Raw genomic sequence first — 21,908 nt, 5'->3', positions numbered from 1 at the left:
CTGAGAGGCTTGCTTGCTTTTGCATTGCTCAGCTCTGCAATGGGGATGAATAAAAAAAAGCCAAACGGAAACCCTCGGGAAACATCCTCATCTAGAAAGAGCAGATGGGTGAGGAAGATTCTCCCTCCTACTTACCCAAAGCTGCTGTACACCAGCGTACTGCAAGAGTCTTTCCTAGGTCCTCTCCTAGGCAAGGAGGATGTAAGAACTGGCTCTACCAAGAGTGCAGTCAGGCCCCACCTAAATGATAGTTTAGGAAGGAGCCTGCACATTTTGTGTGCTTGTGTATCTCTTCTACACCTCTGTCCATTCCTGTCTTATCCACCTGGCACTATCAAAGATCCTTCATCAGGTGAGGAGGTTGCAGGTTAAGTATGCAAGCTCTGGATGCCACTGCCACGCAGAAGTGCGTGTGCGTATGTCTGAGCGGGGCTTGCTTTGGCTCGTTCCTCCAAACAAACGGAGTTCATGCTAAGAAGCTTCCACAGAATGTATTTATAACTTTGTGGGTTTGCTTGTGATTTGGCATCTTTTAAAGTCAAAAGACTACTCTGCACTTTATAAATCTTTCCATGACCCCTTAGTGCGTAAGATATGGAAGCTTAAAACTGTGGCTGAAGGGAAGAAAAGTAAAATGTGCTCTCACAAGGTGTGTGGTAGAGGCATGTTCTTTATTTCTGTGTCTTTATTCATAAAAATGCAATGCATGCTTTACTATACATTATTATACATAGTTTTTATACTGTGATAAATGAAATTAAAATATCAAACAGAGAAACCCAGAAAAAGCCAGACTGGTTGAGACCAGTGGTTCAACCAGTATCCTGTCTCCAGCACTGGCTGGTATCAGATGCTGGAGATAAAAGTAGGAGAAACTGTATAGTAGCCTGTTACGAATTAACATGCCCAGGAGAGAAGTTTCTTCCTGACCCTCATCAGTTCGTGGTTGACTTACATGCCAAAGCATACATTACTATACATGCTCACGTATTTATATCTATCTATACCAAGAAGCATGTGACAAAACGCTAAATCAGACTCCGGGTACTTTCACTTACAGGAAAGTCATTCTGAGGAAAGAATTTTCTTCACCGCAAGAGGCTCACACAGTACATAACTGGGAGAGGGAAAGGCAGCTGAGATTCACAGCTTAATAAGGGAAACTACTTTTACAAGCAGCACCTGAAATATGCACCTTTTGAAGATATTTTGAGGATTCTGATTACGTATCTCAGTAGTATCTCATCTCTGATAGGTAGCTTTACCTATGTAATTAAGCAAATACTCACATGTGTGTAAGTACTTGTAAAGTGACCAGTTAAGCAGATTTCATGTTAGACATTCCCTTTTTCTGAAAATCATAGCATCACAGAAAAACAGGGTTGGAAAGTTCAAGGCAAGGTTGACCATTCTATATCACTCCTGACAGACGTTTTCTCCAACAGGCTCCCAAAAGCCACCACCACAGATATTACACACCCCACAGATCTGTCGGTGCTTCACCTTCTTTACAACAGTGTTTCCTAATTAACTTCAATCTCTTTGGCTTTGGTTTAAGCCCATGTTTTCCTGTCCTACCCACCAGATACAGGCAACAGATTATCCTTCTCTCTTGAATTGCAATTTTTGTGTTTGAGAACTGTTTCTTTGTTTCCTAACCCCTTTTTTGGACTGAAACACCTTCAGTTATTTCCCTACTTCCTCACTGACATGTTTTCTAGATCTTCGGATTCTCTTCAAATTGCTCCATGTCCTTCCCAAAGTGGGGTTCTTCACCATCGAATAAAGCAACCCAGCCAAGATCTTGCAAAGACAGAGGAGTGTGGAAGGATTACTTCACATGTCTTGAAGGTTATATTCTATTTTATACAATCCGGATGGTGTTTTTTCCAACACCGCATAAGTACTGAGACCCTTATACATTTTCCTACATTCCTTTCCATTTTTTTAGACTATTTCCCAATGTCTCCCAGTGCTCAAATCCAGGATACAATAAGATGTTTTCTACTGCAGTTATAGATGGATGCTGCTGATGATTCAGCATATAAAATAGGCTGATTAATGAGCTTCGGAATAACCACCTCCCCCCAGGCGTGTTAATATGTTTGGTTTTACCTAAAGGGATCACATATATTGAAAGCCAAGTGCTAGCAAAAGAGAAATGCAAGATACGTTAAAATAATGCAGCAATACTACTATATGGAATAAATTTCAGGAAAAAACATTCAGCGTGCTATTTTTCTTCATTAAATGTGATGAGCTCATAAAAACTTTTAATTAGTCAGGATGATGTGAATCATCGTCAGACCTAATTTTAGCAGCCTAAAGTTAGCCAGCATTTCCACAACAGTCATCTCATCTCCTTTAACAATAAATGGAGAGGGATGAACGTTTCCAGGATAAACACATCCTATTGCCTTCAGCTCCCTAAAAAGCCAGAGTAAGATGGGATGAACTCCCCTGTGACAACAGAAGAAGAGTTCCAGTAACCACAGAGAGCCTCGACCAGTAGGCAAACAATTTCTTGATGGCTGAGGTCAGGTGAGATAAATCCCATTTTAGGCAATCACGAATTCAGAGATAATTATTTTTACGTTAGCATGGTAATTAAACACAATGCAAATTAACCGTAATCATCAGGGAAAAAAAGCATGATGAGATATTGCTTATTGAATAATTACAGAGATGTGCAGAGCATGGAACTTCCATGTCACAGACGACTTCAAAAGATTAACATTTTCCTTTTTTCCAAATTGAGCTGACAGCCGAGTATGTTGAATTTCTCTGCGAAGGATTTTTACGCAGTCACTTCAGATGAATACAAATATTTCATTTTGACAAAATCACACTGTTTGGTCTCCAGATTGATCTTTGTCTTTTTAAAGAGGCATAATATACTAAAAAGAAAAGCAAGCCTGACAATCTGAAATGAAAGACGTTTTGATTTAAAATATTGCACAGCTCACTCTAAAAACATGATCTTCTCTCTGAGGCTTAACCTGATTTTGCTGATTTTTATTTCAAACTTGAGGTCTCGTTTTAATTTCTGAACATTGCAAATGAGCCAGTTTGGCCAGCCCTCCTAGCCGTCAGAGCCACGTAACAAAATCTTCATGCAGCCCCAAGCCAGCTGACATACCGCATACCTCAAGCTGCCGAGGGAGTGGCACTTCTGGGAATGGCTCACGACTAGGAAATGAAAAAAGCTCTCCAGGATCCCACTGTGGATCCCACAGGAGACTGGGCAGGGTGTAAGCAGGTTTCCAAAGCTCCCCAGTAATACTGGGTTCAATTATTCTTGCCAGTTCACTCCCTCCTACAAAGAACAGCCCCATAGATTCACCAGTGCAACTCCAGGATGGGGGCTTCGTTTGAACTGCTAGAGAGGTGCAATTGTAATGAAAGCACAATCGTTTGTTGTGATGTTGGGGGAGCTTCAGAGCCTCCTAGAGGGACTGGGAACTGGCCTTCCAAATAAATTAGGCAGCTTTGAAAAATCTGACCTAGAGGGCACACTACATTGTTTTTGTTCCCTGCCTAGATCATTATCTATCTCTGGGTATGTCCAACATTGGTCCCTGCAGGATAATAAAGTTTACAGTAAGTTTGCTCTAGTACAGTAGCTGTCTAGTCAGCCCAAATGTAAGCCGTTTTCTTGTGCCAATGCTAATCTGTTACTGATACCCACGCTAACCAGTATGAAGCTCCTTCTAGCAGCTCAGCAATGTATTACAATGTGGGCATGCTGTCAGCGAGGTTTATAATATAAATACTTGTGCATGTGTTCAGTTTATATTCTAAAAGCTATGCTGGGAGAATTTGTTGGAAGTGATTTTAATTGCAGTAAAAAGCTAGATTTGGGACTCTATTGGTAACCTACTTAAGGTCACAGATGCTTTCTGATAAGAAACTTCTCCAGAATGCTGATTGACAGCTGTCACTGTATCTTCTGGATCTTCACAACTGGTGATGAGAGCAACTGCACTAAATGACTTTTGGTTAGTACTAAATGACTTGATCTCCAGTGCTGATGTCTCTGCTTCTTTTTCCCGTGTCTTCTCAGTTCGGTTCCATTCTTGCTCCTTCCGATCCAGTTGCATGGCACTGCAGTGAGGAGCATAAACTTCTGTGGTTTCTTCAAACTGTAAGCAATCCACCTTATAGTATTTTTTCTTTACGTGTAAGACATCATTAAACCTATGGCCCCAAAGAATCTCTCTGGGGACATATGAGCTTCTTGACTGATGTGAAGTTCCTGTTGAATCACCTGTGTAGACAAATGTGACCAAGATTTCAAAGTTGTCCTTGGCCAGAGCTTTGCGGTCTAGGCCATACAAGGGGCTCTCACTATCAATTTCATGTACGACTGTCACTGGCGTAACAAGTATGATCTGGTCATTTAGCAGCTTCAAGTCCTTGTATTCCATCGTCATTCTCCCTTCCTTGTCTTCTTTGTAGCGCAGAAGCTGAGCTCGTACAGAGCCCTCAACCATGTGATTTGGCCGGAAATCACCAATGCGCCACATCAGGCAAAATTTATCATCCCTTAAGCCTACTACAGCATAGTAGCTAAAACGAATGGTTTGAGCTCTTTTTCGAGCTGTGGCCATTTTAGCCAAGGCTGCTCCAATTATGAAGGTGTCAATAATGCAGCTTAATACTGACTGTAGGATAACCATGAGGATTGCAACAGAGCACTCTTCTGTAACACAGCGGTAACCATAACCAATGGTTGTTTGGGTTTCAAGGGAGAATAGGAATGCTCCTGTGAAGCTATGGACATTTGCAACACAGGGGGTTATTTCCTCATCGTTGAATAAATCTCCGTGTTGGATTGCTATCAGCCAGAAGACTAGTCCAAAGAACAACCATGAAAGAACATAGGACAGTGAGAATATCACAAACATATGGCGCCACTTGATGTCCACCAGTGTGGTAAATATGTCCACTACGTAGCTCTCCCATTCCCCAAAGATGTGTTTGAAGTACACATTGCAGCTGCCATCCTTGTGGAGAAATCGCTTCTGCAACCTTTTCATCCCCATTTCAGGGCTTTCTTGACACGCGCCTTGGTAACTGATCTTATTTCCCTGTATGTTTACAGGCCTATAGCAACCACTCTGTTCAGGCATCTTTCTCATATCTGCCTCGTGGCATCAGTTTACAGAACACACTTGTGGTCCCAGGGGCTATTTGTTTTCTTTGTTCATTGGAAATCTATGAAATAAAAGAAAAAGTTTATTTTTGTTTTAATTTCCTACGCCAGAACTCTGTAACGTCAAATCTAAACACATTCACTCTGTGGCCATCGTGAGCAATTTTCTGAAGAGTACAGACTCTGACATTCATTACACAACATAGCTCAAAAACTTAGGCCTGGAAATATGAGGCAGCTAGAAATTCAACCAGTTAGAAATGTCCATATCAATCCTAAAATTTGGTACGTAGAAGAAAACAGAAATCAAAAACCTTTGTGGTGACCCCACTGTGAGTATCTCTTCTAATGTTCTGGTGAAGTAACATTCAAATCAGGATGGGCTCTCATGAACGGTCACAGGAATGGCATGAACCCTCTTAAAGTTAGCCAAATATTTGAGGTAGTTAATTATTTGTTTGTTGCGTATTGCATGCATGTTTTCCTCCATTAGAAGAAATGCCTAGGAAAACACCCTCATTTAGACATAAGACTTCAGTAGCATGGGCAGGCAAGTTCAGTGCTAATGTGTTTTAACCAGAAAATGTATCAACCACACAATCATTCATCATTATTTGTGTTTCAGTATTGCCCAGAAAAACCTGGTCATGGAATTGAACTTCACTGGGCTAGTGCTACAGAGACATATTTGTTCAATTTGTAGAAAAGTATTTACATTTCAAATGAAAAAGAAACCTCTCTGAGGTCCTGGAAACCCTCACAAATCATTCCTTAAAACAAAAAAGAAATCCGGCTGCCAAAAAGTATTTAAATATTTATTAATGAGTTTGAAACAAACATGCAGTATGTTAATAAAATTTGTGGATGACACAAATTTAGGAAGTGATGTGAATTAGGAGATTCCTCTGTCAGATCAGAGAAAAAATGGATGTCTTTGCAGATTGCAACCATATGAACTTCAGCAGTACGAAGTGCTAGGCTATACGTTTAGTGACTAATAACAAGAACTTATGTTAGAAACGGAGACCTCATCAACTGGAATCCAATAAAAAAGGAAAGACTTAGCTGAAGTAATCAGTTACAGGATGCTTATGAATTACTTGTAGGATACAGCACTGAAAAAGGCAAATGCCTTTTCCTGCAGGTCTCCAGCTCATTCTACCATATCCCAACCGCTAACACACAAAACACTGACAAGTCAGAAGTGATAGGGTACACAGCTAGATTAATTCAAAATTTTTGCCAGATGTCATGCTTCTAACTGATATTTCTGAAGAAAAAAAGCTAATATTTTTGAGGAAAAGCTGTCATTATTCTTCCAAAAATTGTAAGTTTTCAATGGAAAAATGACATTTCCCATTTTCAAGCTGGTTTCAGCTGAAAAAGGTTCAGATGTAGGTTTACAATGAAGCCAACATATTCATGGAAAATGAGTTTTAAAAAAAGTTTCCTAGTGGTAGTCTTTTTCCTCAGCTCTTCATTCACTTTGCCTCAGTATAAATGACTGCACACACTTCAAGGCAGAAGAGAGTCAGGCCCATAGAGTGTAATATATGTTGGATGGACTAGATTAACAGACCGAGAACTCTTCTCCCATCCAAGGAACAATGACAAGCATGCATAGACACTATTCCAAAAACACTTAAAAGCCAAACATAGTTTCCATTTCTTTTTTCTTTTCTTTTTTTTTTTTTCAGTACAGAAATGAATGTGACATATGGTGTCGTAGCCTCAGAATGTGGCCTTCATTAAAAAACACAACATTAATGTTTCCAAAAATACTTCTTGGAATACAGTCTTTGGAAACATTCATATGACTTGCTTTACTCATAGCTTTAAACAAACAGTGCAGCCTAGTCTATTGAAGACTCTTGACCTAACATTTTATAAGTCATATTTAACAACAAGCAAAAACTGGAAACTGTTGAGTTATTTTTTTAAGAACCTCATAATGTGAGGTGTGAAAATGAAGCAAATTGTAATCAGGAGCCAATATAATCTTAAATAAAAAACATACTTAGGCTTATACTGGTTTTCTTATTGACTGATTCAAACTAGAGTTCCTTGAAAATACTCACAAACATCCTGGGACTCTAAAAGGGACTAAACAGTTCATGAATCAAAGACTACTGAGTTGATTCCACTCTCTGCTGTTGCCATCAGCAAATCATCATATTGCAAAAATGGTGTTTTGCTGGCACCATCTTTAGATTTTGTTGGTGCTGGCAAGAACCATGGACTGTCACACATGCAGCTATGTGGCAAAGTCCACTCTGATTTTACAGTAGCCTGTCACACACAGGAGACAACTTTGATTGTGAAGCATCTTGCATTAGGAACTCTGACTCTACTTAGGGTCTCTCCTAAGTACAGGTTGTAGTAATATATATATATGCTCATGGATGTCTATGATGGGGTTTTAACTGGTTTAAATGAAGCCATGTAGTAAGATGCTAGCTTGGATTTTGCAAAACAATCAAAAGTATGTCTGTAATAAGAAAGGGAACGTGATGCAGAGCTTCCTAAACCAGAAGCAAATAATCTAGCCCTGAAGCTGGATGGAGTAAAAAAGAACCAGTGCAGAGCAACACTAACAGACATATATTGCTCTCAGGATCTGAGTTAATCTTTCTCCATCGTGTTGAAAATTGGATTGCTCAGAGCCATTTGGCATTGCACAGTGGAGACGTGCCCCAGATGACCTAAAATCCCAAATGTGCTTGAAAGTCTTAGGAAATAGCCTCCTCAGACACTCAAAAACATCTAAAAATGTTGCCCAGTATTTTGGGTGTGCTTAAAGGTAAGCCAAATCGGAACTTTTCCAGGCTACCTCTTGAAGTCTCTCGAGTGCAATAATAATCATGCATCATAATTAATAACTCTTTTATATTGTCTGATGTTGCTCAGAACATTTAAGTCTAAAGAAACATCCTTCAATGTTTCTGAATTATGTAAGTCTGTATTACGATCTGTACTTCATTCATGGGGACACTTTTAAACAGGCACGTGATTTTCCTATTCCAAATTAGAGGCAGTGAGGCTGTGAAGCCAGATGTTCATCGCTCACTCTACTGAGACATGCTGCCTTTTGCAGAACAGTCTGAAGACTATTATTATTACCAAATTTTAAAAGGGAGAAGACCACAGACTCACAACCAGACTTATGAACTTAAATCTTAGAGCCATTTCAAAAATCTTATTTTTCAAAACGGAAATATTTTACACATCCCTAAGAAAGCCATATGAATTACATTAAAGGTCCTACTACCTGGTAAAAATTAACAAAGGGGATGGGGGAGGATTTAAAAACATTTTCTACTCACTAAAGCTCATGGATCGGTTGCTGCAAATGATTCTCAGATGTTGCCAGGAAGCGTTTTCACCTTCCTCTAACACACAAACCCTCACCCTTTTTGTCTTGCTTTTACTTTTCGTGAGGTTTTCTCCTTTATTTCTGGGCATGTTTGTACACATCATGAGCCTCCTCTTGCATACTGTTCCATTGTTCAGAGGAGGAAGTGTGTTGAAATTTGCAGTGCTTTTGCTAACCATTCTTATAAACGTATTTCCACCCCAAATAAAAACTTATCAGAGATAAAAATGGAGCAGTGAAGCTAGGCAGGATAGCAGGATGACAGAAATAGAGAAATCTCAAAGATTTCATTGGGGTAAATGGCAGAGAGGGTTCAGAAGTTCTTCTAAAGCATATATGTATCAGACTCAGAGTTCAGAAAATCAGCATATATTCTTAATTATCTAAGCCAAGGCTAGGATCTTACTGTGTTGGATACTGAAACGTGCTCAGAGAGATAGAGAACTGCTCTAGAGACCTATGTTCATGGGGTCTGCATATTGACCCCCGAAACTGGTATCTTTGAGAATTTCACCCCAATTAGATATGGGAGAAAGGTAAGTAAATTCCTGTATTTCAAAGGTCATAAAGCAGTGCAGTGGCAGAAATGGGAATAAACCCAACACCTACTTATAGCCAGTGAAGAGCTACCACAAAGCAAACACTAGCAGAAGCAAGCCTTTTTATCATATTTATCATCTTCATCTAGTTCCTCTTGAATAGAGCAGCTGTACCAGAAGAACTTGAACTCTCGATTTTCATCAACTCACTCAGAACAACAGTAACTTAAAAGCCTTAAACATCGAGTTTAGCCTTTTAAAGACTTCCACTAAAGGTAATTGTCAGTTTAATCTTGAATTTTGAGTTTAGGGCTCAGTGTTTTATGAGGATAATCCTTATACTACACCTTAACCTAACACCTAACGAGTTGTTGCTACACCCATTTTATGACTATATTTTCCCATTATGTAAACAAGTAGGGGTGAATTTTCATTCAGTGACAACTTCAGTCAACAGCCTGTTTGTAAAACATCAAGCAAAACAATGTGAGGATCTTGGTTCCAGAATAAATCTGTTCTGAGATTAAATCAAAAAGAAAACAACTCGAAACCTCCAAATGAAATTGGGTACTCTCACTCTAACCCCACACTCATGGAAGTGGATCTCTCTCTCTAGCGTCGGTTTAGCAATCACCTCAGTTTCCTGCTTCATTTTGGAAATCGTCCGAAAGGTTTCCAGTTTTAGTCATTGTTGTATAACCCTGGAAGACTTTTAGCTCAGAGACCAGAAATGTGACAAGTAGAAACCTTTTGAGCTGCTTTGGAATTGACTCAAATACTTGTTCCTTTAATAAAAAACCACCACCCACAAAATCTAAATAAATCTACTACAGGACAGCATTGAGACTCTTCCTTCCTTCTTTCTTTCCTTCCTTCCTTCCTTCCTTCCTTCCTTCCTTCCTTCCTTCCTTCCTTCCTTCCTTCCACTCTTCTTCTTTGAAAAGGGACCTAACTTCTCCTAATTCTTTCAGCCAGTCTTTCTGCTTCTGATATGTAATCCCCAGAGCAGGCTTGGCACACATCATGATTCACCATTTGTGTATCTCATACCATGCGCACCACACAACTGCCCCACGGAGGTGTTTGCTAGCAGTCTCCAACAGGTGTGCCTCAGGACACATGAGACTGTGCTTGTAAATCTGCTGCCTGCTTGGCTTGTAAGTCTGATTACCCTTAGCCCACAAGATAGACTTATCTTTATGGTGCGAAAGCTTTCACTCGCCTCCTCGGGCAGAACAAAAAAGCTCAATGATGTTCACAGTTTTAGAAAGTGTCTGATATTCTCTAACAGGTCAGGTCTGAGAGCCTGATGAGCACAACTGTATGTTACAAGCGGGTTTTTTTATATTTAATGCTCCTCATCTCAGCTTAGATCCTCACAAATGACTAAAGGGCATCTCTACAAAGGGAGGGGGAATGCAAAATCCCCTAAACTGAACCCAGAGCCAGACCTCTAGGGAGCAAGGACGTCAGAGATGGGTTCCCACCACAGAGCATGACACAGAGCACTTTCAGATCAGTACGTGCTTTTGTGCTGACTTTACAGGAGCGGAGCACACCCCAGCCAGGAGCTTCACAGAACTTTCTTATATCCACAGTAATGTCTTTGAAGCTATTGGAGCGAAGCTTTTAAATGGCTCAACTTTCCCTTTAAAATAAAAGTTTCGCTGTTCCGATCACTTCAGCTTAGATGACTGACTGCAGCGGAGGTTGGTAGGGCTGCAGTACACCAACCGGCATGGGCCTCTGTCCAATTTGTAACACACAGTTCTGCAAGCATGACCTTACAAGTAACACCCTTCTTCTCCATCATTTTGTGTATATAGGTCTTTCAACAGCAGAAGAGAAGATTGCAAATACAGCAATAATACAAAACTTTGAATAGGCTAAGCTCAGAGCTGGGGAAAAAGGATACTTCTTAGACTTCCTATTCAATACCTCCATACAGACACAAGACTTAACGTATCAATATAAAAGTATTTGTTTATTAAACATTTTTAAAGATAGACATAAGTAACACAGAGCAGCAGACCTTTGCACAGATTTTAAAGTCATGCAATAGTGCTGCAATCTACACTGGAACAACTCACAGTAACAGATATATTGACATTTAATTCATCTAAGTGAAACCAGATCTCCTTAAAACAAAACCAAAAAAAAAAAAAAAAAGAAAGAAAGAAGTTTGGACCCTTAAGTTCGAGAAGACAGACTCTTAAATTTGCTCCTCGATGAAGGCTGGTTACCCATTTCAGAGCCACAGGACAGGTTAAAAGTGAACCAGCCCCCTGCTTACCACTCAGAGCATTTCCCAAAATCTGTAGAAAGCTGAAAATGTCTATTTTAATTTATTCGCACTGTATGCACTGCTTGGTTTTAGCCAGGAACAAGCAGTGGAAACACTGAAATACCATGAGAAATGGAAAGTGCTGGCAACTTGAAACTCTTGATTTCGGGCCTCACTGCCATTCTTTGTCTCAGACAATTTGGCAGGGGTGAAACCTAAAACTGTTGACTCTCAGGACTCTCTTCCTCTTTTTAACCCTCAGCTCTCAGCAGCTCCTGTACCAGGGTGACCAGACACAGCATGCACTCAACAGCACGATACCCACATCAGCCTCCCCTAGTGCGGATGTGGGTGGGTACCTGTGGCCCTCAGGCTGGGTGCAGCTTGTGAGCAGTCCCAGTGCACCTGCAGCAGTGCTGGGGCTGAGCTGAGATGGCCCAGGGCTGCCTTGATGAGCCAATTCCCCGACCACAGCAGGGAAACAAAGTGAACGGGAGCACCTGAGCCAACCCTCAAAGGTGACCCTGCTGTGCATCTAGCGCAGCCCACACCTGCAATGGAGCAGCTGGATCCATGCAGGGCCACTGTCATCCCCTCCTGCCTGAAAATTCCTCCTTCTGGTTCTCTTCCCATCAGCTATGAGCCACTTGCATTTTGGTATTGAGATGACAGGACCAAAGAGTCTCTATTTCTGGTCAAGGCCCTGTAGCCTCAGTTCTTAAAAATGGTATAGCTGGTACACATCCTAGACCTGAAAATCTACCAGACACGCAGACATGGAACAGCTGAAAAGATGTATTTTATATCCAGTCTTCTTCCTTTGGAAATCAGTAGCCAACCTATTCCTTACTTCAACAGGCAGAATCCCTTGGGCTTTAATGCAAGTTAGCTGTGAGGCAATCGAATGCAAGTGTTAGCACTAATTATCATTTCCTCCTCCCTCCTCCCCTGACACACTGATGTCTGCGCCAATGCACAGTGAAGGTTAATTTCAATAGCTCTGCAGATGTGTGCAGTGGGATTTCTCCACACATTGAACCCTATGCCTACAGAGGCACAGAAAAATTCTTCGAGGAACTGTTCCACCAGATCTTGTTGGCAGGGAACAGTAGAACAGTTTGTTGCAGCTCTTAATAGACATGATGTAATATAATAATGTATTCAACAATAGGTAAGTGGCAGGTCATGAACAATGATAGAATCAGATTAGATAATGCTGACCACTTTCATTTAACGGAGCCAACACCCTCAGCTCTGTTATTTGCCGCAATTCAGTGCTGTTATATCTCTTCTCAAAACACAACAGGTTATTAATAATGTAGGGTTTTGCGGGCAGGCAAGAGCTGATATTCTAAAAGGGTTCTTCCAGTCTCAGGGGCCGTTTCCTTTACGTCACACTGTGCAGTTCTGCTTCCTGAGGCAGAAAGCGTACTCCTTTTTTTCCTGTTTTCTGGAGTACATTGTAAACCAAACATCCAGGGAAGGGCACTGTGACATAGAAATGCAGAGCCACTGTCTTTCCAGTTGTGCTCTTTATGCAAGTATGTCTGTAGAATAAGAAAGGTAAGGAGATACAGGCTGTACTTCTTGTGGCACTACAATTAACTCCTGCAGTCCTATGTACTTCGGTGCTCCCTGGTCCTGCAACTCTCTGTGTGCACACAAAGCAAAAACAACTGAGAGAAGAAAAGGTTATGTGGCTTTAACCAAAGGGTTATGTGAAGATCAGAGAACTCCTTATATTGCCTGTGCAAGTTTTAATCCTGCCAATTCAAAAGGCTGCAGCTCTGAGAATGGAAAGCCTTGTGTTGGTGTCAATGGAGTTTGGATCAGATGCCTCGCTATTGTATTTCATATAAGGAATGGAAGAGAATAAAACAGAATCCCAAGTTAACAGCATGAGTGAGCTCTGTTCAACAGATGAGAGAAGTAAGATGTGAGTAGGAAGCCTGAGGATCTCTGATTATTTTTTTTTCCTCCCAACCCTAGTAGAAAGTTCCCGGAGATATAGCTGACACCAGTTATTAACTTCTAAGGGCTATCCGCGGCAGACGGGAACACTTGCAAGTTTCTACTGATCACAACTTTAGGCTACTGACCTCAGCAGGAATTCCACTATGATACCCAGAAGCTGTCTCATCCCACCTAATAAAATATCTCAAATGCCAATTAAATCACCAAAGCCTTTACATTTTCAAAATTAAAGTAGGGTCTAACAGTGAAAATATAATTTTACAGTACTTCTTTAAGAAATGAAAGGGAGAAGGAAAAAAAAATCAAAATAAAACATGTAAATAAAATGAATCACATCCACTATGACCTAATTTTTTAGGAAATACCACAAAAAACCCTGCTGTCTCAGGCTTTCCAGACTGATTCCCAAATCAAAAAGGTTGAGATAAGTATTAGCTAAGGATCAAGTCAAACAATGTATCGGTTCTTTTTTTTTTTAGGAAAAGCACCAGAAAATTCCGTGACTGACATTAACACATGCAGTGAGATAAACCATGCAATCAAATACTATGCTTCAAGAAGTCAATTTATCAGTCATTACTAGGGTCAAGAATTACTATTTGCTTTTCTGAGCAGCTTTGTATGACTCTCATTGGTGAATATAGATACAGCAGAAGTCGACCTCTGATACACCTAAATATGATTTCTCTCGAGTCTGGTAGAGGATATGATGCAGCTCCTATGACTGGAGCTGCTCAGCCAAGGCCCATAGTCCTACCTGGCATCCCAAGTTTCAGGTTCTTCATCCAAACCAAAACACGCTTCCACATTTGTCAGGCTATATATGTCACCACTTTTTAAAAGCCTGTGAAATATATTAAATGGTTTCAGAGATCAGAGGCCTGATCCAAATCCTACTGAAGTCAGCAAAGGGGTTGTCTTTGATTTCTTGTTTTGGATCAGATCTAGCTGTTGGGTTTCTTAGTATCACCACAGGCAGTATCCATCATGGCTCTTCAGAATTGGCTTGGCTTGCTGGAATTACAGCAATACTTTCTAAGGAACAAGGGCTTTTTTAAATCTTCATTTTCTTTGGTTCACTGACTTTGGCAAAATGCTGACTTTCCATATTGCTATTTAACTCCGCTGGGGTCTATAAGAAATTTGGGAATGGGATGCTTCTTTCAGAGATGACTTTCAACACCTTGTAGAGCAGATGGCTGAACCTCTGTGTATACATCCTCATGAGCCTCAGTCCCAGCATGGCTGTATGTGATCTGGAAAGGCAGGTTACTCTGAAACTCAGCAGTTGTTTTTTCAAAACATACTCAGCATGATGTTGGCCACTCTTGTTTTCAAGTGTCATTCTCTTCCCAAGTTCAGCGGTCTAATTTACAGTATGATGGTGATTTGCAAGTCAGATAATTATGTGGAACTGGAAAATCACGCGTGTGTGTGTGTTTGGACCATACATTTAAGAATTTTATTTTTACCTCAGTGTGCGGGTTGCATAACTTCCTTTTTGGTCTCTTGAAGCTGTCCCACAGCTTACTCCTGATCACCTCGGTGAGTTTCTGGACACATTGATCAGTATTTTAAGAAATACGAAGAAAAGCAGAATCTCCTCTTAAAGCTGGTCTCTTCTCCCCCACCTTTAAAACATCATTAGGTAAGTTACTCATTCCTCTAAAGATGGGAACATTCATCCTGAATCAGAGTTGAGTTTCATTTATGCCAGTGCCCACTCTTTAATGGTGGTCCACATCAAGTATTTAATGGGGCAAACTTTATTCATCATTTATGACTCCATATACAAAGTTTCTCCTCTCCACTCCATCCAAAACCATGTGTAGCAGACAGATTTAGTGCTTAATTCTTAAGATCCTTTTCAATATTTGCACCAATACTAACTGTGACACCCTGATGACTCATTACCCATATCAATATCCCATTCTTTTGGATTAATCTTTCATCACCTCTGTATCAGTGTTTCTCAGATCTAATCCTCCTTTTTTTCATGTCTTCTCACTGTCCTGCTTCTTAGAGTTGTCTTTTGGGCATATTCTGAGTTCTCAAAGGTTGTCGAGTGAAGACAGCTTTTTTTCTTGCTGTGCTCTTGCCTTACACACTGTGCATGTGGCATGCGTTGCAACAGGCACTGAAAATGGCTTTCACGATTCACCTTGCACAGTTTAAAAATACACTTTTCGTGATGGTGAAAACTTTAAATCTTGACCTTGTTTTATTCTTTATTTGATTGGTGTTGACTACTACTAATATTTTTAATGTAATTTCCTAAATATTTTCTTCTTTATTTTTGTAGCCATGTTTCAAACACTGTATGTCAAACCTGCACTTGCCAAACTGGTTTGTGAGTAAATCCCAATGACTTCTTCCATGGGCTCCCCAAGGAATGGACCCTTCAATCGTAGGCAATTGGTTTTTTCAGCTCTTGAAGGGCTTGAGAGGAATCTCAGGCCAGGCATGTGGCATAAGGACAATCTAAGAGCTAAGGCAATGGGTTTAAATCTAAGAAAAACATCCATGCATATGCTTAACTATAAGCACATAATAAGAATGAATGTAAGTCTGCTTCAAATCTTCCTGAGACTGGAGCCAGAGAGGTAGAATACTTGTTGAAGGCTTTACAATGACCCCCTGGAGGAATGCAACAAACAAGTTTCTCAGTCCCATCATAATGAATTTATTCAATCAGCATATCCCTCAGCTGTCTCAGGGAAAGTTAATATATTATTTTCTGTTAAAAATATAAAATTGTTTCCAAAAGTTACAGTGCTTATTTAAAAAAAAATAAATAAAAAAAGTGAATTTAGGGGTTTTTTTGACAGGATTTTTGTCTTCCAGTGATTTGCATAGAGGCTGACCATGCCTTCCTCAGTGCCCATGGTCTGTGCCTCTATGGCTGACCTTTGCATTGAAGATTTTCACTCAGCAGTACTACTGACTGAATGAGCTACTTATGGGAGGTTCAGCTCATTTCGAGATGTTTGTCATGAACCTATTCAGTCAGCCGTGTGTTTTTCCTGTTTTACTTCTCAAAGGCAAACACTGTGAACAAGCGAGCAGATCTTATCAAGACGATGTTAACAAAAATACATCAAATAAAAATCTGTTATATTACAAATGTCAACACTCACAAAAAAAGATATCTAAACTACAGTAGAGTTGATTTTATTGCCAAAGCAATTCCCAAAGATTGTTTTGAGAAGCAACTTTTCTGTTTTTCCTCATAGGTGCTATGGACCTGTGAAACAAATGTCTCTCTTGTTTATTACACATTAACTTTACAGGGGTGCTGTCATCAGAGGCAGCAGCATGCCTAAACAAAATTTCAGTCTCTAATTTGAAATTTACTTTCACTGTCCCCCGATCCACTCCAAATTAGTTGGGAGTTAGATAAATTGGTTAACAAAATTAAATTCAAGATTGATATACCCAGCCTAAGTGGGAGATGTTTTATCCTATATTCTCCCTGGGTTGTTTCTATTCATGTTTTCACTGAGTAAAACTGAGTAAAAGCATCACCTTCTCCTGCCACAAAGCCAGAATCACTCAGAAGTCACACAAATCCGTAGGTAATTAATTAAACCTCAAATCGCTATCAAGGCCTGACAAGCTCCGAATCACATGAGCTTGGATTGGTGGCATTCTTCCTCAGGAACATTTTGTATAGTGCTAAGCTGTATTCACTTCATACTGAAAAGGTCTTCAGGGAATGAAGTCTGTGAAAAACATAAAGTGGTGTTTCCCACAGAAAAAGCAAGCCACACCACTTGGGTGTCTTAGTCTGGGAGCAACTGCAATGCTGATTACGCTCAGGAGAGAAAGTACAGATTAAGGAGACTCAAAAGTAACCTAAAAGGTTCTGGAAGGAAGCCAGAAGTACTGTAACAAAGGGAAAGCAATCTGAAAACAATAATGTCACAAAACATCCCGCGGAAAGAAGCAAGGACGAATCTCCAGTCCATATGAATGCTAGATAGATGAAGTTATCTCCCAGCTACTGCCAGCACAAACATCATTTACGAAGCTTGACAGCTGCATAGCAATTAGGAGAGGAGGTTGTGTTTACTTGTGTTTAAAGGCAGAAGCAGCGAGTGGGTTCCAGCAACATTATGACGCGCGTTGATAATTATGATATTATGCCATTGATTTGGTCTTCGGGTGTTTTTCAAATCAGGACTTGAGATCTCTTTGTTCTCCTGTGTAAAACTCAGCTTTGAGGTCATTCTTCGCCTTACACACCCTTGGCTGTTTATGAACATCCTCACAAAACTCAAAGCCCATTTCTCATTGAGGAAGACAAGAAACAGGTTGTGTCATTGTCTGGCTCAATTGTTCTTCATAACTACATAATAATTCCAAAGAGAGCAATACTTACTAGCTTGAAGTTTTGTTATTGTAAAAGCCTCATATCAACAATGAAAGGATATGCATGGTACCAGACATATGATTGAGGAGAATCTGCTTTTCATATTATAGGAAAATGAATGAGGATGACATCCATCTATTTGAAAGGAAAATTGGTAGAAGGTTCCACGGGGTACCCACCTACAATAAACGTTAAGGGCCATTTTTGCTATCTTGTCACCAAAATAGATGGCTCTAGATACCTATGTGTGACAGAGGTCCCCTACTGACATCCCAAAGGATGCCAAGCCAAGCCTTTTAAGCTTTTGGCTTCAGGGTAGAGGGGCAGACTTTGGCACCCTAACCTGACATTTCCTTAAAGCTGCAGGCAACACATTCTCCTTTCCTGATCTTATGCATTGTTGCTCCTAGCTGCGGCCGCATTTTATTAGTTTAGAGAGCACTCTGGGATCTTTCAGAATAAAAAGATCGTTATTACAGAAGTTGGAAAAATGTCAGCGGAAGGGATGAAATATTGTCCCATGCCCTTGCCATACTGAACAGGGAATCTTTTCTTCCAGTGTTGGTTTAGGATTTAATCCTGCAAGGTCTTGTCTGTCAGCAAATACAATCAGGTTTAAGAGCATGAATAACCATCCTAGAAATCACTGGAAACTATTTTGTTAGTGTAAAATTAAGCAAGTGCGGAAGTTCTCCAATAGACTTGGACCAGAGTACTCAGCACCCTGCAGAAATGAGCCTTTAGTTCTTAGAACCATTTATTGTGTCCAGAACAGCCATTCATTAGGGCTTTGTGCAGAGAGGTTGAATTTCACTCACTTGGAAGATATTCCTTCTAACCCCCTGAGACACACAGACTCTTTGGTTGATTTGGAAAACAAAAAGATTAATGGCATTTTACAAGTTTTTCCACTAAACAGATTTCAGTTGAAGTCTGTCACAAGCTAAAGAATTTGCAGGAATAGTGTCAATCTGATGACATAGTGGCAATAAATCCTATCGTACTGGATTACGTTTTTACCCATTAAAATGCTTTGACCTATTGTCATCCAAGTAGAACCACATTCCACTGGCTGTTCAAAAGGTTCTGATTTCACTCTCGATTGTTACCAGGGAAACTGCACCTCAATCCAAAACTCTGCTGCACCAATCACTTAACTCGATTTGAACAGGCTCGTGTAGACAAAGCGAAGCACTAATTATTTATTCCCATTGAAAAAGTCTAAATCAAATCTTTCTGAGACCTGAATAACAGAAACTTACAGAAGTTATTTGAGGGTTACTTGGTTTTTTGCATGAGGCACCGATTGCCTCATTTCTTTGGGGAATAGCTACCTGTGGCGACAAAATGCCATGAAAAGATTAATATTCTTAGTCTATCCAAAACAAGAGTGCACTAGAAATCTCACCACAGGCCACTCCTGGAAAGAGTTGTCACTTAGTTGTGGAAAACGAAAAGGATTTTCATTAATAGCCAAACAGCTGGTTAAGGCTTGTGAGTGGAAATAGAAATGTTTGAATTTTCCCATTGAGATTTCTGGTGGAAAGTAGGCTGTGTTTTATAGCATCTACTTTTATATGTATTAAGTGAATATCATCTCAGTTGTTCAGATTTGTCTTCATTTGAGCTATCTTTGAGTCAGAGAATGTCTGTTAGAAAATGTGCATGTTCTCCCATACCTGCTAAGGATCAGCATTTCTTGGACAGCAAAATGGGCCATCTGGCCATGTCAGAAATCAGGTCAGTAAAGTTACTTCAGGTCTGATCACTGCCAGGATGCAGGCTTGCAAAGAAACAACGAGGTGATGCTGGTACTGCAACACAGAATCAGTGCCCTGACACTGACATACACAAAATTAGGTGCCAATTTGAAAACGGTCTGAGAGAGAACATTTTAAAAAGAACTGCAGATCCTTTGTGTTCGAAGTTGCCTCAGGAATGGAGATGCCTTTAGTTCTTATGCATGGAAAATTTCCAGCTAGTTTTACTCTTTTATCCAGATGAGTCTTCATTTCACACCGCCTAGTGAATCCCTGTCTTGGTTTTCCTTTGGGGTGCAGGAAAACACGTCTGAAAAATGGTTGTTCACTGAAATTGCCTCTATTCAGTTTGTTTCCCAGACTGCTGATTTTTATCAAATGTCAATTCTTAGATCTTCTCAGGCTAGTATTGACCTACTATCCTCTACCATGTTGACAGCAAAGAGAAACCAAAAATTCAATGCTTCCTCAGCTGAATCTTTCCACAGGAAATTAAGGGCTCAAACGCTCTCCACTCTTCCAATTCTCCAATCCAGCGTGTCACCACAAATAACATTTGAGTAGTTGAAACATATTCTCCCCTGTCTGCACTCTCAAAACACGAATTTAACTGCTTTAAAAAGAGGAACCAGTGTTACTGTCATGACTGCAAACTACAAAAAATGAACAGTTCCTTGTGAAAAGCAGCAACAATGGCTTCTTGGGTTACAGCATTGCTTCCTGCCAGACAGGACGGACAACTAGTCTGCTTTTACAATATGAGATGAAAAGATGAAGAATCAAATCAAGCTCTTATACCAATTTAAAAAGCAAACAGAAAAGAAATCTGAGGTTGTTTTTGTTTGTTTGGCTTGTTTGTATTTATCATATGGCATTTTAATTGCACAATAGCTTACTGGAAATGGATGTTCTGTTAACAAACATTCTCACCAAAAGCTCATGGTGAGAATATTGGGCAAGAAAGGTAACTAAAAAAAGAAAGAAGGGCAAGGCATCAGCCAATCTAGATAATCTTATTCACATTGGAGAATACTGAGCAAGGTGAATTAGCAGTGCCCTGTTGAAAGGCAGAAAATTTCTCAGTATGAAGTGTTTTCCAACTGATCTTTCCAAGAACTATTCAGAACCTCTTCTGGCAGAAGGGTTTCTCAGATTTCAACCTTTTTGTCTGGTAACACTTCCTTTGCAAAAGTTTGTTTCTTTAGAAACAGTTTCCTGAACAAATGACATACATCAGTCCCTGCTCTTTCTGCCTCCAGAACGACAGATATAGAAATCTTGGTAAGAACTTGACTCGTATTTCTGACATTTCTTCCCTTCTGTTGCAGTGCTGAGTAGTTACAGCTACACTAATGAAACCCATCTAAAATATGGATTGCCTGGACATTGCCTAAATTTAGCAAGTTTGCAGCTGGTTAACTCTGATTGATCAACTGATATTTGCTAAGCAGTGCTAAACCATTTATCAACATGTACTATAATCTTGCATTTGACAGTACATAGATCAACTGTCTGATCTCTAGGGAGCTTGGCTGACTTAGTAGCACCAATCTTGTTACATCAGTACGTTCACACCTTTTCAAAAGCTGTAACGAAACAAGTGCATCAGAATGTTTGCCCCCATTTTAAAAATGCCCGTCAGCATTGTAGAATGTGTCATGTAGATGCCCCAAGCCTTCTTTGCATTGCTTTAAATCACATAAACAAAAGGAAACAAGAGAAGAGAAGAGAAGAGAAGAGAAGAGAAGAGAAGAGAAGAGAAGAGAAGAGAAGAGAAGAGAAGAGAAGAGAAGAGAAGAGAAGAGAAGAGAAGAGAAGAGAAGAGAAGAGAAGAGAAGAGAAGAGAAGAGAAGAGAAGAGAAGAGGAGAGGAGAGGAGAGAAGAGGAGAGAAAAGAGGAGAGGAGAGGAGAGGAGAGGAGAGGAGAGGAGAGGAGAGGAGAGGAGAGGAGAGGAGAGGAGAGGAGAGGAGAGGAGAGGAGAGGAGAGGAGAGGAGAGGAGAGGAGAGGAGAGGAGAGGAGAGGAGAGGAGAGGAGAGGAGAGGAGAGGAGAGGAGAGGAGAGGAGAGGAGAGAGAGAGAGAAGAGAGAAGAGAAGAGAAGAGAAGAGAAGAGAAGAGAAGAGAAGAGAAGAGAAGAGAAGAGAAGAGAAGAGAAGAGAAGAGAAGAGAAGAGAAGAGAAGAGAAGAGAAGAGAAGAGAAGAGAAGAGAAAGAGAAGAGAAGAGAAGAGAAGAGAAGAGAAGAGAAGAGAAGAGAAGAGAAGAGAAGAGAAGAGAAGAGAAGAGAAAGCAAAAAGAAGATGCAAAAGTGCTGTGAGGCTAGTTAGTGAAGTCTTTGCAGATCATGAAAGCTAAAGAATTTTCCTCCTTTCTTTCTTTCAGTGACTAATTTCTGTTACTGTAACTAGCAACAGGAATGTTTATCCCCACCAAAACTGAAGCATTTGCTTCCTC

At 40.2% G+C, this 21,908-nt stretch overlaps 1 protein-coding gene across 7 annotated transcripts in view; it reads right to left on the bottom strand.

Moving 5' to 3' along the window:
• Positions 1–652: 652 nt before the first annotated feature.
• KCNJ16 (potassium inwardly rectifying channel subfamily J member 16) overlaps positions 653–21,908 on the bottom strand; it is a 41,918-nt gene continuing 20,662 nt past the window's right edge. For 4 of the 7 annotated variants that reach the window (XM_076353572.1, XM_076353574.1, XM_076353571.1 and 1 more), the window contains one exon: positions 653–5,217. In XM_076353572.1, the coding sequence (XP_076209687.1) occupies positions 3,852–5,141 (1,290 nt within the window). In that variant the 5' untranslated portion in view covers positions 5,142–5,217 and the 3' untranslated portion in view covers positions 653–3,851. Of the gene's footprint in view, positions 5,218–14,082; positions 14,170–14,797; positions 14,957–21,908 lie in introns of all 7 variants that reach the window. The other 3 variants (XM_076353575.1, XM_076353578.1, XM_076353576.1) reach the window with 2 other exon arrangements.

Source organism: Aptenodytes patagonicus, chromosome 16 (genome assembly GCF_965638725.1).
Source record: "Aptenodytes patagonicus chromosome 16, bAptPat1.pri.cur, whole genome shotgun sequence".
NCBI lineage: Eukaryota > Metazoa > Chordata > Aves > Sphenisciformes > Spheniscidae > Aptenodytes > Aptenodytes patagonicus.
Note: the sequence above shows the minus strand (reverse complement) of the source record. Positions and strands in the feature narration are given on the sequence as shown.